The sequence below is a fragment of the Rhinatrema bivittatum genome, chromosome 5, assembly GCF_901001135.1.
Source record: "Rhinatrema bivittatum chromosome 5, aRhiBiv1.1, whole genome shotgun sequence".
Lineage (NCBI taxonomy): Eukaryota > Metazoa > Chordata > Amphibia > Gymnophiona > Rhinatrematidae > Rhinatrema > Rhinatrema bivittatum.
Window position 1 is genome coordinate 124,883,333 of NC_042619.1, and position 20,485 is coordinate 124,903,817.

Genomic DNA, 20,485 nt, shown 5'->3' on the forward strand with positions numbered 1-20,485 from the left:
ACACCTCCCATCCCAAAGATGAAAGGTCTTTCCTGCCTTGCCCCACCATACTGCCAATGAACATCAAAAGGCTTTCTGCCCTTCCTCCCCCACAGGAGGAGGAAGGACCCAGGCCTTCTGGGTCCCAAACCCTTCCTCGTGATATGAAAAGGGCCTCCAGGCACCCCGTCCCAGACACTATTCATCCCTCAAAGACATCTTATGGATCTTCTTGGGAAGAAAGTTGCTGGCTCCGACAGCAGTGCTAAAATAAAAATGGCACCTCTGACACTCTGACATGACTCAGAAGACGTTTTTGAGGGGCTAAGTGGGAACAAAGTGGGTAGGGGTGCCCAGAGTTTTTTATGTCACTGGGGGTCATGGAAAGCTTTATTCATATCACAGGCAGAAGACAGGGATCCCAGAAGACCTTTTCATTCAGTGGGTGGAGAGGGGTAAACTGGAAGGACCTTTGATGTTGGGGGTGGGGCAGAGGCCCCAATTTGAGTTTGAAGGGGCTGTAGTGTGTGTTGATGTGGACCATGAAGAAGAAAGTTAACTGTGCCTCTTGAGGTTTAGTTAACTTTCCTACCCATGTTAACTCTGATAGGTATGAATATTGGACAATACATCCAATGTTAACACCTATTAGGCAAATTAATTTTTTAAAATGTAGGTCATAAGTGGCAGGGGGTATGGGGACCATATAACCCCAATTGTATTGGCTCCCATTGGTGTGGGATAAACACTGTGGATCCATAAAGTCAAGAGGCCGTCAATGAAGAGTGGGTGGCTCGCCAGAATGACGGCTACTGCCTGGAGATAATACCCTTATTCAATAAACATACACATGGTTACTGTGACTCCAACATCGCTCTAAGCTTCAACAGCAAGAGGAAATGTGGAAAAAAGGATTTGCACTCACAAAGCGGGGAGTAGCTGGCTTGTTACGGCGGTTACTACCCCAAACCAAATAAGCCTGATACTTCACTTTCAATGCATATCCAGCATAGCTCTCTGCTTCAACGGCAGGGGAGAAGAAAAACGGATACTTCACGCATATCCAGCATAGCTCTCTGCTTCAATAGCAGGAGAGAAGAAAAACAACCAATAAGGGCTGAATAACATAGTCTGGGTAAAACAAATAAGCATGGGTGTAGCTTGCTTATTGCGGCGGTTACTACCTCTACTACCCCTAACTAATCAAGCTTGATATTTCACTTGGATGCAGCTCCATCACTGCTCTCAACATTAATGGTGGGGGTGGAAGGGAAATAGAACCAAAGAGCTAAGAGAAACAGATAAGTATGAGAGAAAAAATGTGTGAAGCTTGCTCGGCAGACTGGATGGGCCGTTTGGTCTTCTTCTGCCGTCATTTCTATGTTTCTATGTTTATATGTAAAGAACGGTCTGCATTTTAAATTCATTATTATACATACATTATTATATTACATGACTACCTGTTCCTTTTTCAAAAGGCATATGCCTAGGTGCGATGTAGCTACTGATGTGATTTAATTTTAATGTATTTTATGCACATTGTATGTAGTATATAAATTATGGGGCATGTTTTCAAAGTCCGGGAGGATTTACACGCGTAGGGGGGGTTACGTGTGCCGGGCCTATTTTCAAAAGGCCTAGCGACGTGCGTAAAGCTCCGGGACGCGTATAAGTCCTGGGGCTTGAAAAAAGGGGTGGGGAATGGGTGGGGGCGGTCTGGGGCCGGCGTGCACAACCTACGTCTGCCCAGAGGCAGGCGCAACTTATAAAATAAAGGTTGGGGGGGGGGGGGAGTTAGGTAGGGCTGGGGGCGGGTTAAGTAGGGGAAGGGAAGGTGGGGGGGGGGGGGGGGAGGCGGAAGGAAAGTTCCCTCCGAGGCTGCTCCGATTTCCGATCGGCCTCGGAGGGAATGGGGAAAGCCATCGGGGCTCCCCTAGGGCTCAGCGTGCGCAATGTGCACTAGTATGTACCCCCTTGCGCACGCTGATCCCGGATTTTATAACATGCGCGCGGCTCACAAATGTACGCCCGTGCCTATGTCTTAAAATCCGGCCCTATATGTTTGATATGTATGTTAAAGAGTTATCTGCACTGACTTATGCATAGGAGGTAGTGGGCTATAAGACTTTAAGTAAATAAATAAATAAATAAATAGATTTGCATGCAAGTTAGCATTACTGACTGCGAACCAGCAGTAATGATATTGTGCATGCAAATAGCATGCATTAATACGTTAGTACAGGAGTCAGCCAATGCCGGCATTAAAGTGTGAGTAATGAGGCTGTTAATGCTAACAATCCATTAGTGCACAGGCCACAACAACCTAAGGGGTAGATTTTATAAAGCTGCGCGCACGCTACCCGGCGCGCACACATGGACGCCCGATTTTATAAATGGCCGCTGTGCCAGGAGCCTTTGACCCCGCCCCGCTCCCTCCCCCCACATTTCCGAAGCCCCAGGACTTACTCACATCCCAGGGCTTTATGCATGTGGCCAGGCCTTTTTAAAATAGGCCCGGCGCGCGTAAGCCCACCTACGCACGTAAATTCGCCAGATTTACGCGAGTAGGCTTTTGAAAATCCGGACCTAATTGTTGAGCTTCTTGGCACACAACATCAGTGTGGTCATGAAGCCTAGTGAAATCTTCAGAAGGCCCTAGAGGCAAAAGAGTTCAAAACGATGAATAGTTAATGCAATCTAGCTCATTTAGGACTTGCTCGCTATTCCTGTGGTAGTTTATTTACATGTCTGATTTTTAAATAGTGCTTTGTAACCTAGTCTGTAATTGCTTTTCCCAGGTGTTTCCTTCCAGCTTACTGTGCTAATGGGATTCATCCAGAGCAGCTCTCTGATTAGATGGTCATCAGGGCTCCTCCACAGGTGAAAAACTATCTCATTTCCTGCAGCTGTAGATCTATTTTTACTGTGGTGGGAATGAAAAGGTGCTGATGGACTTATAAGGATAAGATAACAGTGCCCAGCTCATAATCTAAAACATGCTGCACCTCTACCAGTACAGTTGAATGTGTGTAAATGTCATTTTTCTTCAATGGAAAAGATTCCAACTGCACTCTAAAGTTATTTTTAAAGGACGGATGTGTCTGTCTTGCAAAACAGCTTTTCAGATATTTTAATATACAGGGAGGATAACTTTGAAACGAATGGTGGCATATATGCATGTATATGGCTGTGAGCAGATATGCACATGTATTTTATAACCTGTACATATGATACATGCGCTTTTTAAATAAAATATGTTTATCGCTATCCAGCGACATATATGCGTATGTATGCTTATGTGCAAATTAACCAGTTTAGCAATTACGTCTTCAGTTGAACCAGTCCTTCTCCAGGTCATTAAGACCGTCCTGGTTCTTCAGCCTGAACCCCCCTCCTCTGATTCACAGACCTCCTGTCCAAACAGTACTACACAATAAACACGTTTAATATCATTTACGCCAGGCTTTCTCTGTAGCTGGCAGCCTATCGTGTCTAGTGAATTTAAATTTCAATGTTGTTATTTGATTTGGCAATAATGGTTTTGTCCAGAGACTGAAACTGTTGTTGTTTATTTCTGGTTGCTTGTGTTATTATTATTATTATTATTATTATTATGTATGTTTTTATGCGAGCCGCTAAGAACATCAGATTATGCGGCATGGAAATAGTTTAAAATAAATAAATAAATAAACAGGAGGTGTAAAAACACACGAGTAAGTTGGCAAATGTCCGTGTGTAAGTATCTGAAAATAGCAACTTATGTGTGTAAGTGCTGGCTCCGCCCCGGAACGCCCCTCTTACCACCCATTTTCATGCATGGGTGGTATATTTGGGTGCAAGAGTGAAAATACTCACGTATTTTGCATTTTACAAATATGGAATATGTGCATAGAGGCTACTTCCGCGTGTATGTGCGTGTAAAGTTTCGAAAATCCACCCCATAGCTTTTAACTGAATACAAATATTTCTCCAACATGTTTGGCCTTCTTCTCAGAGTCCAAGACACCCATGGCCGACTTAAGTCTTTATGCTGTACATTCCTAAACCTAGTGATATTGTCTCCATTTTCTTTAGAACACTTCTTCGGAAGATGCTTCAGTAGACTTCATATGACAGGGGCAACGGTGCTCCTAGGGTCAACTGATGCTATTTTGAAAATGGAGCTGGCAGGGCTGGAGCCATTCAGGAGTCAATCCTGCCCCCACTAAACCAACAACGATTTTGAGTAAACGTTTGGGTGGGTTTTTTTTTCTATAAGGGTATGTAAATGTATTCATGCATATTCATTGTGGATATCCTGAAACCCTGACTGGCTGTGGGGTCCCCAGGACAGGTTTGGGAAGCCCTGCCTTAGGGGGTCATTCATCAAATTGTGATAGGGCCTTATTGCGTGTGTTACCGCTGTAACCCACGCGATAATTACTGTGTCGTGCTTTGAATATTTAAATTTCAAATTAAAATAAAAAAGGGAGAAGTTTGGGTGGGGTTGGAATAATGAGGGGCTGGTAGCACTGCTGGCAATAATCTTTCGCACATTATCGCCGGCAGTAGCACTGGAAATATCTACCACTTTTCTACTGGCGTTACGGGAGCGAAAGTGTTCACCGCGGCCGCAACTGCAGCATGCGATACCGCACTGCCATGATGTGGCCAGCTGCACACTTTCACCCTGCCCTTTTTTTGGCCACAGGTGATCATTCCGGATTAGATTGTAAGACCTCTTGGGCACTGAAATATCTACTATACCTAACTCGTGTTGAGCTTTGGTTTGAAAAGGTAATAAATTAAATCCATAATACAAATCCCAAAATATTTTATAGATTTTCAGTTGGATCATATAATATCTGATTTCTATAGCATATATATTAGAAATCAGTTACTTATCTTGCTTTTTAGATAGGTTTCACAAGAGCATAATTAATTTATTCTCAAATTCAGCTGCTACAATTAATTTTAGATTAAAATTATATTTTTGTCTGTCTACTTTCAACATCCAGAACTTCCTTTAAGCAGCAACATTCGGAGTATTTGAAAATAAAGACAATTGAATCTTACACAGCAAGAGAAGGCTATAAAATAATCTTTAAAGACCTCCAGCTAGCAATTTCAACTGTCAGAAACACTGTCAATAAATGGAAGTTACATGGAGCTGTTTAAGTCAAGGCAATATTTGGAAGATTAAGAAAAATCGCTGATAGAACTGCCTGAAAACTGGTCACATCTGCAAAACAGAACCCATAGACCACTGCAAATGACTTGTGGAAAATGTAATTGAAACTGGAGTAGTTGTCCACAGGTGTACAATACAGCATTTGCTCACATAGGGCTAGATTTTAAAAGCCCTGCGCGCGTAAATCCTCCCGGATTTACGCGCGCAGGGCACTCGCGTGCCGGCGTGCCTATTTTGCATAGGCCGCCGGCGCGCGCAAAGCCCCGGGATGCGCCTAAATCCCGGGGTTTCGTAATAGGGGCGGGAGGGGCGGGTCCGGGGGCATGGCTACAGTTCGGGGGTGGGCCGGAAGGGCGGTCCCAAGTCCCCCAGCACTGCGGCCTGTGCCGGGGGATGCGAGGCGGCACGCGCAAGTTACACCTGCTTCAAGCAGGCGTAACTTGCCCAACAAAGGTAGGGGGGATTTAGGTAGGGCCGGGGGGTGGGTTAGGTAGGGGAAGGGAGGGGAAGGTGGGGGGACACGGAAGGAAAGTTCCCTCCGAGGCCGCTCCGATTTCGGCGCGGCCTCGGAGGGAACGGAGGCAGGCTGCGCGGCTCGGCACGCCTGGCCTGGGATACTTGTCAGTAGGAAATCTTTACAATTTCCACATCAAAAAAGTCATTGTCTAAAGTATGGAAAACACAACTTTGATAAACCTGAAACTTTCTGTAACCGAATCCTTTTAGCTGATAAATAAAAAAATTGAACTGTTTGGCTGCAAGCACACAAGATACTGTAACTTCCATTTCTTAACAATGTTTCTAATAATTCAGATTGCTAGCTGGAAGCATTTGGAGAAGTTTTTATAGCTTTTCCTTGCTTGGTAAGAATGAATTACAGTATCTTTATTTTTAAATGCTCAGACAGATGATTAGAAGAGCCCATGTTTATTGAAAGAGACAAACAATGACAACCTGAGAAGTTAGAAGGATCGGAGTATCACAGTAGAATTGTCTTTACTTGACTAATTGAAGGCCTAAATAGTCAAGAAACCTTTTGGGCCTTTTTAACAATTAAAAAAAAAAAAGCATTAATGAATTAACTGGAAAGATATCCAAACTTTTGCACATACCATATGTTCTGCTTTATTATTTTAAATCTGTTAAAATAAAAAAATAGTAATTTTTCATTAAAAACTGCAGAAAGCAATCATGTTTAACTCTGCGTGATCACACTTTTAGATAAGCAAATTGTTTGAATTGGGAATTTTGAAGTGTACACATTGATTTGTATTAAGATAAACAAATATAGAAAATGATATAATTCAACAAGACTATGATTAAACCAGGTGGCGTACTTTGTTTCAGAGAATCTCCATTTATGATTGCCCCTTTGAAAAGATAAATATATGATCGAGGGGTTAAAGGGGCACTTAGAGAAGATAAGTCCATCGCGGAAAGATTAAATGATTTCTTTGCTTCGGTGTTTACTGAAGAAGATGTTGGGGAGGTACCCGACCTGGAGAAGGTTTTCATGGGCAAGTATTCAGATGGACTGAATCAAATCACGGTGAACCTAGAAGATGTGGTAGACCTGATTGACAAACTGAAGAGTAGTAAATCACCTGGACCGGATGGTATACACCCCAGAGTTCTGAAGGAACTAAAAAATGAAATTTCAGACCTATTAGTAAAAATTTGTAACATATCATTAAAATCATCCATTATACCTGAAGACTGGAAGATAGCTAATGTAACCCCAATATTTAAAACGGGCTCCAGGGGTGATCCGGGAAACTACAGACCAGTTAGCCTGACTTCAGTGCCAGGAAAAATGGTGGAAAGTGTTCTAAACATCAAAATCACAGAACATATAGAAAGACATGGTTTAATGGAACAAAGTCAGCATGGCTTTACCCAAGGCAAGTCTTGCCTCACAAATCTGCTTCACTTTTTTGAAGAAGTCAATAAACATGTGGATAAAGGTGAACCAGTAGATGTAGTATACTTGGATTTTCAGAAGGCGTTTGACAAAGTTCCTCATGAGAGGCTTCTAGGAAAAGTAAAAAGTCATGGGATAGGTGGTAATGTCCTTTTGTGGATTGCAAACTGGCTAAAAGACAGGAAACAGAGAGTAGGATTAAATGGACAATTTTCTCAGTGGAAGGGAATGGGCAGTGGAGTGCCTCGGGGATCTGTATTGGGACCCTTACTTTTCAATATATTTATAAATGATCTTGAAAGAAATACGACGAGTGAGATAATCAATTTAGCAGATGACACAAAATTGTTCAGTGTAGTTAAATCACAAGCAGATTGTGATAAATTGCAGGAAGACCTTGTAAGACTGGAAAATTGGGCATCAAAATGGCAGATGAAATTTAATGTGGATAAGTGCAAGGTGATGCATATAGGGAAAAATAACCATTGCTATAGTTACACAATGTTAGGTTCCATATTAGGTGCTCAACCCAAGAAAGAGATCTAGGTGCCATAGTGGATAACACATTGAAATCATCAGTTCAATGTGCTGCGGCAATCAAAAAAGCAAACAGAATGTTGGGAATTATTATAAAGGGAATGGTGAATAAAACGGAAAATATCATAATGCCTCTGTATCGCTCCATGGTGAGACCGCATCTTGAATACTGTGTACAATTCTGGTCGCCGCATCTCAAAAAAGATATAATTGCGATGGAGAAGGTACAGAAAAGGGCTACCAAATGATAAGGGGAATGGAACAGCTCCCCTATGAGGAAAGACTAAAGAGGTTAGGACTTTTCAGCTTGGAGAAGAGATGGCTGAGGGGGGATATGATAGAGGTGTTTAAAATCATGAGAAGTCTAGAACGGGTAGATGTGAATCAGTTATTTACTCTTTTGGATAATAGAAAGACTAGGGGGCACTCCATGAAGTTAGCATGTGGCACATTTAAAATTAATCGAAGAAAGTTCTTTTTTACTCAACGCACAATTAAACTCTGAAATTTGTTGCCAGAGGATGTGGTTAGTGCAGTTAGTATAGCTGTGTTTAAAAAAAGGATTGGATAAGTTCTTGGCGGAGAAGTCCATTACCTGCTATTAATTAAGTTGACTTAGAAAATAGCCACTGCTATTACTAGCAACGGTAACATGGAATAGACTTAGTTTTTGGGTACTTGCCAGGTTCTTATGGCCTGGATTGGCCACTGTTGGACCCTTGGTCTGACCCAGTATGGCATGTTCTTATGTTATTTTGTTCTTAGTAATATTGATCTGATTAAGAAGAAAAGATATTTGATGATGAATTTTTAAAATAGACTTTGGTTATTTTTTTCACTTAATTCATTGAATCATTTTTTGGTGTATGTGTTTAACACAGATAAAATATAATAAAAACATAAAAAGAAGTTTATGTGCAAATCTCAAAATTCTAAGAAAAGGCTGGTTTAAAAATCCATGCTTTAATCACTTTGCAAAATTTAGGATAATTTATCTCATACTTGTATTTATTTTTTATACATAAAACTCTGCTGTTTTTACTATAGCTCTTTTTAGTTTACTCAGTGTTCTTTCACTTAGCCTACCTCCTCCAACCCTGCTAGCACCTCCTTTAGTCAGTGTTGTACTGAGAGTGAGGGGAAAAAGAGGGGCCCTTGCCCTGAATAAGAGGCTATGGGAGATTGCTGACCAGCCTAGATGTTACCACCAATAATCAATGCTCCTGCTGCTCAGGGTACCTGGGAAACAGGAGAGGAGAAACTGGATTGAGTAGTTCTTCCTTTCTTTGCTCTGCTCCATCCATTCCAAACTCACCTTCCTCTTTTCCTGCAGGGCTAAAGAGGAAGGTGGACTAAAAGAATGAGAGGGGCTGGATTAGGGAAGCAGAGTGGGTGTTCTCTTGTCTGTTCAGTCTGCTCCAACCTCAGCCCCACCATCTTCCTTCCTGTTCCATGCACCCTGCCTGAGAGAGGAGAGGAAAGACTGGAGAAGAAAGTAGAGGCTGCTCTCTGTTGGGTGCCATTCCTTGCAGCTCATCTGATACTTGGGAAATCAAGATGGGAAAGATATCGCCCATGTTGCAGACATTGCATTGATTATCAATTGTTAAAAGAGCAAAATTTATGCTATTGACAATCATTTTCCACTTGAAGTAATGGTCCCAAACATCTTTGTGAGAAGCTGGTCTGTACCCACCAGACTTCGCAGGATTGCTTGTTGGCTGTGGTTTTTTTTTCTCAAAAATTGTGCCTTAAGCAATATTGTAATCAAGCCTTTTCAACATTTGTTTCTTGAGTTTGGAATGATATATCTCTTCAGATTAGATCTGAATGAAACTTTCTAAAATACTGCAAAGAAGCAAAAGTCTGGTTGTTCCCTGGGTGAAGTGATGGACTGATGAGGACTTCCTGGTAGGGCTTACTTTTTAATATTTTATGAGTATTGGCAGAATTTCTATTTTTATTTCTATTTTTATTCTTTTTTTGTTATTTTATGTTTGTGTATTATGTCTATTTTTGATTACTTGTAATTTTGTTTTTATGATATATATGTTGATTGTAAACCACTTTTATTGTATTTACTGATTATACAATATATAAATCTGTTGCATAAGTAAATAAATAAATATATTCCTTGCACTGAACCTGTGTGCCCATAACTAGCCACGGGGAGAGTGCTGAACTCAGAAAGGGGAGTAAGGGGGAATGTACTGAGGTCAGGAAAGGGGAAGAGTATGGGAGTCATCCATATAGGTGGGAAGACAGAAAGAGAATATGTGTGTTATGCATGTGTCAGTTACAGAGAAGGATGATATTTGTCCAACTGTGTATGTATATGTATGTGTATATTTTTTCAATTTTTTTTTCTCCCAAAGGCTATCAGTGGAACACTCTTAAAATGCCCTTTTGTGTTTATATAATTCTGATTTTCTGTGACTTTAAATATTACTATGAGAAAGATGGCGAGGAGCCCTGAAATGGAAGCATGGATGCCTGGATGCCAGAGACCCACATCACTGCTTGAAAAGCTTCACCATGTTAGCAAAGTTGGTATTTATGAAATCCAGGACTTTATGCTTTGTGTGGCTCCTCTCCATCTCCATCTTGGTTTCTATACCAAACTATACCATCGGATGATCACTAGTACTCAGACGGGCACCTACCCGGTCATTAGAGACACTGTTTCCAATTAAATGTACAAGGTCCACTAATGCCCCTTCCTTTACTGTCAAGTGGATGATTCTGCAGGAAATGTTTAAGATTCTGCAGCAATTCTGTAGCACATTCGGAGGAAACAGCATACAATTTTATACTGTTTAATAGACACAAAAGGCATATTTTATTAAAAATCTTTAAACACAAAATGTTTTCCAAACCTTGTGTCTATTGATTATTTCTTTTTACAGTTTTTCTTTCCTTTTTTCAGCTTTTTTTTCCTTTTAGTTTCGTTTTCCTTTTTTTGGAAACTTTATATTTCTTGAAGCTTTACCCAATCAGCAGTACATTCATAGATTTTGTACACAAATTAGATACGTTCAAATAGCATTCGTAACTTCATATACTTGCAGTATACCTTACCAGTCAAATTATCCTCATCTTACCTATGTAATCAAACATATTCAGAGAATAGTGCACAAAGAGCTATATAAAATAAGTAATGCTGAATAATAGTAATTTTCTCAATAGTGTACCAGAAGAAGCTATACCCCTCTTAATGTCAAGAAGATTATGCTGGTCTGTTAAATTACCTTGAGAATGCCAATATGCCAAATATCTTTGAAGACTGTCACCTTGAAAACCAATTCTAACTTAAAAAAAACCAAACCTGGCCTTGAGGAAAACAGCTAAAGATGATTGTTTTTCAACAGAACATTATTACTCACTACTTACCAAAGCTTTCAACTATATTCTGAACTTGGGAACACTGCCAGAGATGTGTAGCATCGATATCTCAATTATTCTCAAATAAAGTAAATCAAAGGAATGTTGTGCTAGTTAGGCTAATTTCCCTTCCTAACCATGGGGGTCATTTTGTAAGGCTTATCGTGTGCGATAGCTTGCTAGGGGTGGAGTCAGGGCGGAGTCAGGGTGGCGAGGGGAGGAGTTGGGGAGGACTCCGCAATGTCTTCGCTGGCGGCGATAAGGTAAGACACCTTATAGTCGCCAGTAGCGCGCCCAATAGCGCCATCTTTCATGGTGGCGCTATTGGGTGCGAAAGCCAGCAGCGATAACACCGGTGGTGCAATGGCTGCCGGCTTTCGCAGGCCCACCCCCCGTTTTCGCTGGATTCACCATTCTGCGATAGAATGGTGAATCCAGGCCCATGTCACTAATATACTAACTAAAGCCTTGGCCAAGAGAACAGAGCATAAGGAGTGAATTTTCAAAAGGGTTTTGTAGGTAAAAACCCTTTTAAAAACTTAGAAACCTGAGTGCATGGATATTTGCAGTATGGTGCATACAATTTACCCGAGGGAAAAAAGAGGTAGTGGGAGGGCATTCTAGGGCAGGATTCAGGTAGTGGGAGGGCATTCTAGGGCAGGATTCAGAAGTACACGAGCAAGTTGCTATTCTGTAAGAGGTATACGTGCCTACATTACCAAATTTGACCAAACAGTTTTATCCCTGCTAAGAGACTCATGCAATTGAAATCGGATTTATCTTTTGTCCGCAGCTTTTGGGTGGCAAGGTCTGGGTGAACTGGTGGTGGTAATGGTAAAATGATGAGACCAAGTACGCATGCAAGTAAATATTTTCAGAACAGCAAGTGTGCACACATTATAAAATACCTGCCTCCGGGTTTCATTTAAGGTTATTAAGCGAACATGTTATATATTTTTATGTGCCTAAATATACATGCGTACATTTATAAAATAGGTAGAAAAAGTAAGCGTTTTCTGGCATTGGAAATAGATGCGTTTACTACAAAATATGCATGTACTTTCAGGGCAGAAATATGTGGTATTTTATAAACTGTGCGGCACCCACTTACATAAATCTCCACACGCCCACTTACACAAGCAAATTCTGTACCGCGGACAGTTCTGAATGTTGAATTCAGGGACAGTCACTTGCAAGCTGGCATGCAGGTGCACATTGGCGCATGTGCGTTGGCCCGCACTCAGGTATGTGCCAATTTATAATATGCGCGCATGTTATAAAATAGCCTGGCCGCACACACATGTGCGCCAAATTTTAAGTGGGCATGCAAATCCTGCTTCTACCACATAAGTCAGGGGATTTTAAAAAGAGCACGCACCCATGCCATTGCCAGCTTACCAGTTCATCCACCAGTTCACCCAGTTAACAGCTAGGTTCTCCAATTCCCCCTGGTTTGATAGCCTACCTTCACCCCAATTACCCCAGACCCTTTAAAACCCTCCAAACTGGGTCAATCCTTTTATTTTATAACTTACATGTCATCCATAGCAGAAGTAAGGGCACATGGTAGGGGACGTCAGCACACGCCAGGGTGGGTAAGTATTTACAAGTATTGGCCAGGCCCTGAAAATTGATGCACTGCCTAGACCCCACCCAAATCCTACCCCATTTAGGAACTTTTCAGATGTGTGCGCAATGGATTTTGCATGTGTATCTAGGCACTTTTTAAAATACGGTCATGTGTGCGAGCCCAACTTCCTTTGCACATCCCCTAATTGATGCGCGCGTCGGACTTTTAAAATTCACCTTGAATTGTAGAAAGTACCGTATTAACTAACAGGAGATATACTGCCTGAAGTTGTAAGCAACTGGTCATTAGCCTTTCAGATTATTAATGCAAGAAAATAACGATTGGAGAAAAATACATTGATTATGATATTTTGCTCATCTTTTTTCTCTACCACTCATAATCTACCACTCATAGTTGGCGGTAATAACTGTCATATTTGCATAACCTACAAATACCCAGTGATTATCTCAAGTATAAAACAGTACAAAAATGAAAAGAAATCTAGCTTACCTCTATAGCAGACAAACGCTTATCACCATTATCACTTCCAACACCTGAATCTGAATCTTTCTTAGCTGGATAAATGTCTTCAATACTAGATTTGATCAAGAACCAACACGGAAATTCATGTCAATAATGTAATAACTCAAATATCAACTATTGGCAACATGTAACAATCACACAAGTAAGGTGAATAAAGTTGACTATTGATAGTACAAAAATAAATTAATAGTTTGAATAATAAGGGTGAAAAAACATAATAAAACATGAACAAAGAAGTCAGCTGTGAATGGGTTCAGATAAATTCTTAGATTTTTTCAGATGAGAGTAGGCTTTAAATTCAGTCTTCCACATATGCTATGGCCCTTGAATTATAGAATTCTATCTGAATCAATGATAATGTACTTCATCATTTGTCTAGAATAAAAAGCAAACTTTTTTGTTTTTCAAAAATGCAGACTATTCCCATGTATAAATTTCTTTTCATTAGAATGCTTAAAGCGGTGTACATAATTTAAAACATCAAATTACAATCAATGGCCAACTAAAATAATAAAGACAATCACATAAAATAAATACAACTAGGCTAAAACTATTATATGAATCACTATTAAAACAATTAAGAGAATGCATATGTTTGATACTTTAATAACTGCTTTTTTCCGCACCATAGTTCTAGTTTGAAGTTTATTATGCACTCCTGTTTTTATGTGAACCAGCATGATGTGACTGCTGTCTTGAATGCCGGTATATAAAAAACCTAAATAAATAAATAAAAAATAATAATGACACATGCTGATGTCAGCTAAAAACAGCGAGGTCCATAAGAACATAAGAACATAAGAAATGCCATACTGGGTCAGACCAAGGATCCATCAAGCCCAGTATCCTGTTTCCAACAGTGGCCAATCCAAGTCACAGGTACCTGGCAAGTACCTAAACATTAACATAGAAACATAGAAATGACGGCAGAAGAAGACCAGTCGGTCCATCCAGTCTGCCCAGCAAGCTTCACACTTATTTTTTCTCATACTTATCTGTTTCTCTTGGCTCTTAGTAACCTTATGTTCTAATTCCCTTTCACCCCCACTATTAATGTAGAGAGCAGTGATGGAGCTGCTTCCAAGTGAAATATTAAGTTTGATTAGTTGGGTAAGCGGCAGCATAGCTCTCTGCCATGAAGCAGAGGGCAATGCTGGATATGTGTGAAGTATTAGTTTTTCTTCTCCCCTGTCGTTGAAGCAGGGAGCTATGCTGGATATGCATTGAAAGTGAAGTATGCCTTGAAAGTCACATTAACTATCATCAAATATTGAAAAGCCTAATAATTGGTAATACCTATAGCCCATGAACCCATCCCTGTTTTTTTCTTTTTTTTTAATTGGGAGATGGCTGCCCTTCATCCTTCCGCTCCGTGAAGGTGGACACCTACCACTGGCCACTGGCATCCCGCTCCGTGAATGCCTCTGTGGCTACTGCCGCTCCGTGCAGTGTTTTACTACCTGTTCTTTATATGCGTCCTCTAGACCTGATGGATCCCATCCCTGTTTTTTTGGGTTTTTTTAAATTTAATTGGAAGATGACAGCCCTCCATCCTTCTGCTCCATGAAGGTGGAACACCTACCACTGGCCACTGGCATCCCGCTCCGTGAATGCCTCTGTGGCTACTGCCGCTCCGTGCAGTGTTTTGCTACCTGCTATTTTATACGTGTCCTCTGGACCTGATGGATCCACAATGTTTATCCCACGCCCCTTTGAAGTGCTTCACAGTTTTGGACTTCACCACTTCCTCCGGAAGGGCATTCCAGGCATCCACCACTCTCTCCGTGAAGAAATACTTCCTGACATTGGTTCTTAGTCTTCCTCCTTGGAGCCTCAGCTCGTGACCTCTGGTTCTGCTGATTTTTTTCTGTCGGAAAAGGTTTGTCGTTGTCTTTGGATCGTTAAAGTTTTTCAAGTATCTGAAAGTCTGAATCATATCACCCCTGCTCCTCCTTTCCTCCAGGGTGTACATATTTAGATTCTTCAATCTCTCCTCGTACGTCAACCGATGAAGACCCTCCACCTTCCTGGTCGCCCTTCTCTGTACAGCTTCCAACCTGTCCTTGTCTCTTTGTAGATACGGTCTCCAGATAAATCACAAGCTACTATTGCTTATTAATTACCGTAATAGTAGTTTATGGATTTTTTCTCTAGAAACGTATCCAAACCTTTTTTAAACACAGTTACACTAACTACTGTAACCACATCCTCTGGCAATGAATTCCAGAGCTGAGTGAAAAAAAATGTTCTTCGATTTATTTTAAATGAGCTACTTGCTAACTTCATGGAGTGCCCCCTGGTCCTTTTATTATCTGAGAGCGTAAATAACTGATTTACATTAACTTGTTCAAGTCTTTCATGATTTTGTAGACTTCTATCATATCCTCCCTCAGTCGTCTCTTCTCCAAACTGAACAGCCCTAACTTATTTAGCCTTTCCTCAAAGGGCAGCCGTACAATGCCCCTTATCATTTTAGTCACCCTTCTCTGCACTTTCTCCAGTGCAGCTAGATCCTTTCTGAGATGTGGTGAGCAGAACTGCACACAGTATTCAAGGCATGGTCTCACCATGGAGCGATACAGAGGCATTATGACATCCTCTGTTTTATTTTCCATTCCCTCTTTAATAATTCCCAACATTCTGTTTGCTTTTTTGATTGCCACAGCACACTGAGCTGATGATTTTGATGTATTATCCACTATGATGCCTAGATCTCTTTCATCTAACCTTCCTATTTTCTTTTCCTGGTACAATACTGCAAACCCTATTCAATCTCCCACATTACTTTCCCTTTCCAGTAATCAAAGATCCTCTGTGCTTATTCCAAGCTTTCTTGAATTCTGGTACTGTTTTGGCCTCTACCACTTCCACTAGGAGGTTATTCCATGGATACATTACCCTTTCTGTGAAAAAATTATTTGCTTGTTACTTCTAAGCCTATCCTCTTTCAGGCTCACACCAAGACTGCTCGCTCTAGAATTTCCTTTCCATGGGAAAATGTTTGTCTCTCGTATATTATTTATACCTTTGAGGTATCTGAATGCTGCTCATATCCCCTAGTGTATATATACTGTCCTTACATCTCGCCTCGTAAAGCTTCTGGTGCAGACTCTGTACCAATGTGTCAGCCTTCTTAGGGATTGGCTCTAAACTATTTATATCTTTTTGGAGATGAAGTCTCCAGAATTGGACACAATACTCCAGATAAGGTCTCACCAATGATTGGCAAAGAGACATTTTTCTGCTGTTTATACCCCTCTATATGGACCTTAGTATTCATCTGTTTCTTGCTGTTGCCTTTTTGCGCTGTTTAACAAGCCTGAAATGTTCGATTCCTGACTTGTTTGGTGCACCTCAGTACTTCACCTCTACTCTCCTTCACCAACATGCATTGCTTTTTCATATTTCTGACAAAGGCATGAGCCTTGATTGGTGCTCTTTCATATTTGTATTCACTGATTCACATTTTAAGTAAATTAAGTTAAAACAAAAACAGAGTGGAAATGATAGAAGCATTCAAGTAAAGTTCTGAATGGTCAAGGGCAATGATGCCTGGTATGAAGATGGAAGATGCAAAGCTCAAAGAAATGAGAAAATAATTTCTTACTGAGAATGTATTGGATGCCTGGAATAGCAGAGGTATTGGGACAGTTGTAGAAAGCAGTAGCATATCCAAGGGATGGACAGAGAATGAGTAGGATCTGAGGTATCACCGTAGACAGGGGCAATTAGGAAGTCTAAGGCTGTCAAGTGATCCATTATCTATCAACAACTACCCATTAATAAGCAAAATTAGAATGTTTGAATCATTATACCTCTGTCAGCTTATCATCTCTCTACCCAAGATTTTTTTTAAAGTGGGAAGGGGGTTCTTTTTAAATTTTGGCAAACTAACATGGCACACCCTTTCTAATTTCTCAAATAAGGTCAACACCAAATTTTCCACTGAACATCAGTAGTCATTTTGCACAAAACTGTAGATACTTAGAAAATGTATAATGGCTGGGGGCATGTAGCTGTGAGAAAGAACTGTATTAGTAAGTAACAGGGATGTGCAACCAGAAAATATTCTTTTTTTTTTTGTTTGTTTCATTTTGGGGTGGATTTTAAATGCCCTGCGCGCGTAAATCCAGCTGGATTTACGCGCGCAGTGCACTCGCGCACTGGCGCGCCTATTTTGCATAGGCGCCAGCGCGCGCAGAGCCCCGGGACGCGCGTAAGTCCCGGGGCTTCGTAAAAGGGGCGTGTCGGGGGGGCGTTGCGGAATGACGCAGCGTTTCGGGGGCGGGCCCGGGGGCGTGGCACTGGCCCAGGGGCGTGGTCGAGGCCTCCGGACCAGTCCCCGGGTCGGGTGATGGCGCACCAGCAGTCCGCTGGCGCGCGCAGATTTACATCTGCTTTCAGCAGGCGTAAATCTGCCAATAAAGGTAAGGGGGGGGTTTAGATAGGGCTGGGGGGGTGGGTTAGGTAGGGGAAGGAAGGGAAATGTGGGGGGAGGGCGAAGGAACATTCCCTCCGAGGCCGCTCCGAAATCGGAATGGCCTCGGAGGGAACAGGCAGCGCGCGCTGGGCTCGGCGCGCGCAGGTTGCACAAATGTGCACCCCGTTGCGCGCGCCGACCCCGGATTTTATAAGATACGCGCGGCTACGTGCGTATCTTATAAAATCCAGCGTTCTTTTGTCCGCACCTGGGGCGCGAACAAAAGTACGCATGCGCGTATGTTTTTAAGATCTACCCCTCTATTTTTATTATTTGGTTTGTTTGTATTTTTCAGTTTGTTTTCTTTTTAGTGCGCATTATAAAAATGAGTGCGCACTAAAAACGAAAATAAAAAAAAATAAATGCACATCCCTGGTATGTAAGGTCAAATCACTTTGCCTCCTGTTGTCTCAGGTACCCACATAGATTGTAAGCTCTTTGGGATAGGGAATAATTGTACCTGATTTTTTAAAAAAATGTAGGCTGCCTTGTGCCCTGCTTGGAAAAGGCTGGTGAAAAATCACAATTTCCCTTTCTCTTTTGTAATAAGGTATTTTGTACATTGATTACATATGTACCACTACTTAAAGAATAAATTGGCAATATAGGCTAGCTCCAATAAAAAGAAGGAGTTCCATCCAGAACTAAAGGAACCTACTTTCTGCGACAAGCACATGTGCCTATCCATGGTCCATGGATCTGAAAAAAAAACAAAAACCCATCCTTATCAAAGTCCTCATGAGTTCTCTGACATGTCCTGAAATTTCAGGCACACAGACAAGCACCCCTGGTTCAGAAAGTGGGCTAAAGAAGAACCCGTACCAGCATTCTGCACAGGTTCCAAAGAGTGAAAGGTAAGCAATGTATACAAATCTGTAAAAATCTCTCCGGGGAGTATTTATCAAAGTTTTATTCTATTTTCGCTCAGTATTTTCAAATTGAAAATACTGGAATATTTTTATCGATAAATCTGGAGCAAATCTTGAATTTATATCTCAAATTTCATCTCATCATCTATTTAAAACAAAAATCTTAACAATAGGAGGTAATAAAAGTAAAAAAAAATATTGCCGCTTGATTGGTGTCTCTTTCCTGATCTGCTGCATTTGTGATTATTTGGAGGAAAATACAGGTTGCCTCTATCACACATTACCCATCTTGCCTGCTCCATGATTAATGAAAAGATAAATAATTGATGCCAAGAGATGCTGTGTACATATTACACAAACTGCGGACAATACCAATATTAATTGTATTCTTTTGGAGTCTGTTCTGAACTTTCATCAGTGCGAGCATCACTAGTGTAATTTCTCAGTCAGAAAATCCAAGCTGTGGCAAACAAACGGATAAAGGCTGCTTGGACTCAGAAAAAGTGGGAACTATCAGTCTGCAGGCTTTGGCCTGGTGTCCTCATCCTAAATGCATCCTGTGTGAACACTCCTATGAGCAAATCAAGTATTGTTGAAATGTACAGTGCTGACAACAGCCATTCCTGACCCTGCTGTTTAATAAAGATTATTCTGTTGCAGTGCAACATCGGTGTGGTATAATTCAGAAGAGTCAAAAGCAAAAGAGCTTTGGTATGGCAAAATTTATGGAAATGTACTTGAATGTGAAATGCCCAGATCAAAGGTCTGCAGGGCTCTCTGTGAAGTAACGTCTAATCAGATTACTGGTGAAGCATCAGCTCACCCTGACCTATCCCTTCCAGGACCTATGCAATTAAAGCAATGTGACTTGCACACAAAAAAATAGGAGCAATTGACAGCAGATGCTAAACACTAGCCATGAGATGGGTCTCTGATTCAGGGCTTGGTATGCGCTTGTTTCTAAGGTCTTTTTTTAAAAGAAGTTATTGAGGAAAAACATTATTATTGCTTTCTTTTTTTTACTGAAAATTGATTGTGCACTTTCTTTGCAGTTGCATCCAAAGCTTGAATCTATTGGGAGTGCAATGGTTAATAATCTTGAACAAAGAGTACATTACCACTGGATTTTAATTGACATTTAATGCAAACCCCCCCCCCCCTCAAAACATGTTGTTCTAAACACAACATGAGAAGTCAATACCACAACGTCAGCGGCATCATTCAGGATTCCTTGGCAGGAAACACAATACTTATTTTGTCTCCGGTGTCTAGTTTTGACAAAAAGGATGAATGACTAAAGATGCCAACGGCACCCAATGCAAAACATTCAGCAGGAATTCAGTACTATGAAAATCAGATTGTCTATATCCTTGTGTGGGGTTATCAGATGGTTTTAGGCTAGCAGGGATGGTTGAGCCAGTCCTGCTTTGTTTTCACTGCATTTGCTATTCCTAATACTACTCCTGCTTAGTATTTCTGCAGTACTACTAGACATATGGAAGTAGATATTCAGAATGTAGCTGGCTAGGAAACTTAGTAGGGTTGCCAACTGGCTCCAGATTTTCAGGACAGGTTGATCCAGTCCTGGTTTTACCCTATTGCATGCTGGGACTTAGTCTGATTTTCCTATTACATTTACTAAGAAAATCAAGACTATAAGTACCTACATGCAGGGAAGTAAAACCAGGACCGAATCAACCTGTCCTGAAAATCTGGAGCCAGTTGGCAACCCTAGCTCTTAGCCAGATAAAAACTTGTCTGACTTATTTGGGATATTCAGCAGCATGGATGTGCCACTGAATATATCCAGATAACATTTGAGTTAGCCGGATAAGTTTATCCAGCTAACTTTAGACCTGCTCAATAGCAAGTCTAACTTATCTAGTTAACTTAAACAGATAAGTATAAATATTGCTACTTATCCAACTTAAGTTAACTGGATTTAAAGCTCCTCCCAGTTATGCTCTTGTACAGATACACATGACAAACAGTCCCTACTCTGTGGAGCTTATAATTTAGCTAACATGCAGACAAG

General features: G+C 41.1%; 1 protein-coding gene across 5 annotated transcripts in view; it reads right to left on the reverse strand.

Annotated features, from left to right (window-relative positions):
* Positions 1-20,485, reverse strand: part of LRCH1 (leucine rich repeats and calponin homology domain containing 1) — a 424,219-nt gene that overhangs the window by 132,465 nt on the left and 271,269 nt on the right. For all 5 annotated transcript variants that reach the window (XR_003856942.1, XR_003856943.1, XR_003856944.1 and 2 more), the window contains exon 7: positions 13,069-13,153. Coding sequence is in view for 2 of the 5 variants with exons in the window: in XM_029602883.1 (XP_029458743.1) it covers positions 13,069-13,153 (85 nt within the window). In the remaining 3 variants the exon portion in view is untranslated. The remainder of the gene's footprint in view (positions 1-13,068; positions 13,154-20,485) is intronic.